Genomic DNA, 3,935 nt, shown 5'->3' on the forward strand with positions numbered 1-3,935 from the left:
CATTTGTGCAGCACTTTAGCTTTCAGGTCCAGCAACTCGTATGCTCGCGCGGGGCAAGGAAAGATGGCTAGGACGACCAGGAGGACGAACACCCCTGATGCCTTAGCACTAGTCATCATTTTTTTGATGACCGACTCTGGTATCTGCTAGATGCTAATGAAGGACTGCTGCGATGCATGGCTTCTATTTATAGCAGATCATAGCCTCTTTCTACTTAGTTTCTTATTTGAATACAGCTGTACGTTACGCTGAAAAATATATCCTAATGATACCAATAACATAGCTTGGAGATGGGATATAGTATACTCCAATATCATATCTTGGAGATGGGACAGGCGAAGATGTAGAGGAACTCGTGCTTTCTAGTGTTTGTTAGCGTTAGCATTACCTTTTGATAATTTGACCTACGCGAATGACAAATGGAGCTCATTTCTCATGTGCTGAATTCAGCAGAAAACCTCATTTCAAAGGTGTATTTCATTTGGACTTCCGTCCATGCAGTTGAAAATTGAATCAGTTAACTTGTACTAAATATCATATATTTAGGAACCGAGAGAGTGTATCTTTCCATTTCACACGCTGAGGGAGTAATTGCATATGACTAAAGTTCAAATTTAGTAAAGCTACACTTTAGTCATATGACACGCTGAGGGAGCAATCACATACGACCTGAGTATAGCTACACTTCAAATTTCCTCAGAGACAAAACTGATACTACTCTCCAAGAAAAATTCTGGACATCTGAGCATTCCCATAAGTACTCCTCAAGTAGATCCAAATAATAATATCAGCCGTTCAGGGGCAAGTTCTCATGGGACATTATTTGGTTACCCCCCACGTTACTTGTGGTTGTGGGAGTAGTAATGTGGAACCACTACACTGCAGAACTGAGCCCCCAGTATGATTATGCTGTTACAGAAACTGGACTGCTTTGTCCAGCCGAAGCTTCAAGCTGCTACAAGCTATGATGGCTTAATGGGTCAGACATAGTGAACCCCCTCGCCCTCTATCACCTCTCCAATGCGATAAGCAGGATTTGATCCATGGGTGTCTTCAATAATTCTGTCTGCTGACTCTCTGCTTACCACAAGAACCATTCCGATGCCCATATTGAATGTCCGCCGCATCTCTGCATCATCAATGTTTCCAACCTACAAAAGTCAAAATGAAAGTGTTAAAAGACTGATGGAGATAGAAGTAGAGAATCCACTGTGCACAGATGCTGAAAACTCATAGGCCAAAGCACATGATTTGTTAGCTCTAACCTGTTGAAGCCACTTGAAGACAGGTGGCACTTCCCATGATCCAGTAAAAATTTTTGCCCCAAGACCAGAAGGAAACACTCTCGGAATATTGTCTGTAAATCCACCACCAGTAATGTGGGCTAGTCCTTTTACACCACCCTTGCTAATGATCTCGAGTACCTTTTTTTTCAAATGGATTAAGAATTCTTTAAAATTTGGAAGGGAAATAAGAGATATGGATCACATAAGCAAGCCTTTGAACCAACCTGCTTAACATAGATGACAGTTGGTGCCATAAGGGCTTCACCAACAGTAGTTGTTATGTCATCATTTCTTGGGAGTTGGTCACTCAATGAAAGTCCGCTTTTCTCCAGTACTCTTGAAAATTAAGGATTTTTCATGCATCAGTAATCAGATGAATATAATTAAATAGTAGGAAGGACAGAAACTGAAAGAATTTATAGACCCAATGATGTGTACAAATTGGAAACAGGTGGAATTCAAAAGGTATTATACCTTCTAGCAAGAGAGAACCCATTAGAATGAACCCCACTGGAAGGAAGACCTATAAGGACATCTCCCTTAACAATGTTTTTTCCATCAATGACCTTATCGTTCTTCACTTTACCCACAGCGAAACCACTCAGATCATATTCACCCTCCGCATAGAAATCAGGCATCTCTGCTGTCTGTAATGGTTAACAGATCGATAATCAGTTCCAACTTTTTTCAGCTTACCACAAAAGTAATCCGTCCATATGGCTCAGGTGTTTGAATCAATGCTAGATAGAAAGCCAGGTAGACCATTTGAATTAAAAGAAACAGTTAGAATATTATCACACTGATGTTTTTCAGTTGGGCATTTCAATATCCTTTGTAAACTATGCTATTATATATCTAAGACAACAGAAATGTCCATGACGTACTAAGCTTACACCCGAGACATGTATAAAGACTAAGACATCAAACATAAATGTCTGAATTTGTCTTTCAGTACCAAATATCCATCCAAATACAGATTGTCAATTATAAGGATAACATTACCAGATTAAATTGTTAGATCATTTTAATTTCAGAAAAATCTCACCTCCCCTCCTAGGAGAACACAATCTGATTGTTTGCACCCATCCACAATCCCCTTGATAACCTACATAATTCATAAAGAAATTACGGGCAAAATCAAAATGCCCATGATCAGAAAAAATGACAGAATAAGCATGAGAAAGGAATATTTATTGTGTTCACTGAGCAAAAATTATTGACAATACCTTCTCTGCAAGGTCGACATCAAGCTTGCTGGTAGAATAGTAATCTAGGAAGAACATTGGTTCTGCACCTGAAGTTACAATGTCATTGACACTCATAGCCACCTGCCACCATGACCCAAAAGCATTCAGCCGCCGTACCGGATAGCGAAAACAGTGCACATAGCAAGTGAGCACATACCAGGTCAATTCCAATTGTATCATGAATACCGGTTTCAAAGGCAAGTTTCAGCTTTGTCCCTACACCATCAGTGCCAGCAACAAGGAAGTGATCTCCTGTACAACCAAAGCGAGAGGAAATCAAACTTTCAGAAAGAGCTACTCAAGAAAGGATCACAAAATTTGGCATAGATATATTGCTGTGTCCAGGTAAGCAGCAGCAGCAAATAAACCAGTCAGCAGCACCTCAGCATAATCACACATAGTCACACCGACACATCCCGAGAAAACAGTAACCGTGAAAACATTGCCCCTTTTAAAATCACAAAAATTATCCTTTAAAAAAATCACAAAAATTGCCTGCACTTAGTCTTTAAAAAAATCACAAAAATTGCCTGCACTTAGTCGTCAATCAAGCCCTTGGTCTTCTCCACAACAATTATTGCGTCCAAGCAAGCATACACTGATGCACAACACATTGGTTACTCCCCGCGCTCGAGTTGGGGATTGCCGCGAATGTAGCAAGAAGAACCGTTAGCAAAGGTACGGTGATGGCAGTGAATACCGAAGGGGTAGAGGCCGCCGAAGCCGCCAATCCCGGGCGCCATCTTGCGGATGCGGCGCACGAGCTCGGTGCCGGCGTCGATGTCCACGCCGGCGCCTTTGTACGTCATGCCCTCGCCCTCACCGGTGGTGGAGGAGGAGCAGGCCACGGAGACGCGGCGCATCCCCTCGCCAGCCGGCGGGAAGCGGAGGTGCTGGCGAGGGCCCTGGTGGTCCGCGGGGGCGGGGGAGGTCGCCGGGCCACGGAGGAAGTGGAGGACGCGGGAGGTGGTCATGGGGGAGAGGCGGCGGAAGGAGTTGCGCGTGGCGGGACGCGGCGGCGGATGCGGCGGCGCCGAAAGCGATTGATGGCTCGTGAGAGGAGGGTTGAGGGCGGGCTCCACAATTTGTGCAAGATAGATAACTCTATTGGGTCTAATTATCTACTGCAAATATGTTCAACATTTTGATAGTGTTAATACAACATTTTTTTAATAGATTTAATATTTTACGATCAAAATGTTGAAAACTGTGCAAACGAATGTTGAAATTGGAAGTACAAAATATAAAAAGTACTAAATCGAAATGTTGAAGGTGCTTCTTCTCCGACGAGCAGCCTTCTTCTCCCGCGATCTCGACACGAGACGGCGTCACTGCGCGCTCGCGCGGAGGAGCGGCGGCGGGCGGCGAGCGTGCCGCGCACCCGCGCAGAGCAGCGGCGGAG

General features: G+C 43.9%; 1 protein-coding gene across 1 annotated transcript; it reads right to left on the bottom strand.

Moving 5' to 3' along the window:
- Nucleotides 1–691: 691 nt before the first annotated feature.
- LOC120664343 (phosphoribosylformylglycinamidine cyclo-ligase, chloroplastic/mitochondrial-like) lies at nucleotides 692–3,595 on the bottom strand. Its single transcript, XM_039943509.1, has 8 exons — nucleotides 3,234–3,595; nucleotides 2,691–2,785; nucleotides 2,513–2,614; nucleotides 2,332–2,391; nucleotides 1,761–1,933; nucleotides 1,511–1,622; nucleotides 1,266–1,424; nucleotides 692–1,151 (listed from the first exon to the last, which is right to left on the bottom strand). The coding sequence occupies exons 1-8, from the start codon at nucleotides 3,505–3,507 to the stop codon at nucleotides 981–983; spliced, it is 1,146 nt and encodes a 381-aa protein (XP_039799443.1). The 5' UTR covers nucleotides 3,508–3,595; the 3' UTR covers nucleotides 692–980.
- Between the last annotated feature and the right edge of the window lie 340 nt (nucleotides 3,596–3,935).

This window comes from Panicum virgatum, chromosome 3N (genome assembly GCF_016808335.1).
Source record: "Panicum virgatum strain AP13 chromosome 3N, P.virgatum_v5, whole genome shotgun sequence".
In the NCBI taxonomy this organism is placed as follows: Eukaryota; Viridiplantae; Streptophyta; class Magnoliopsida; order Poales; family Poaceae; genus Panicum; species Panicum virgatum.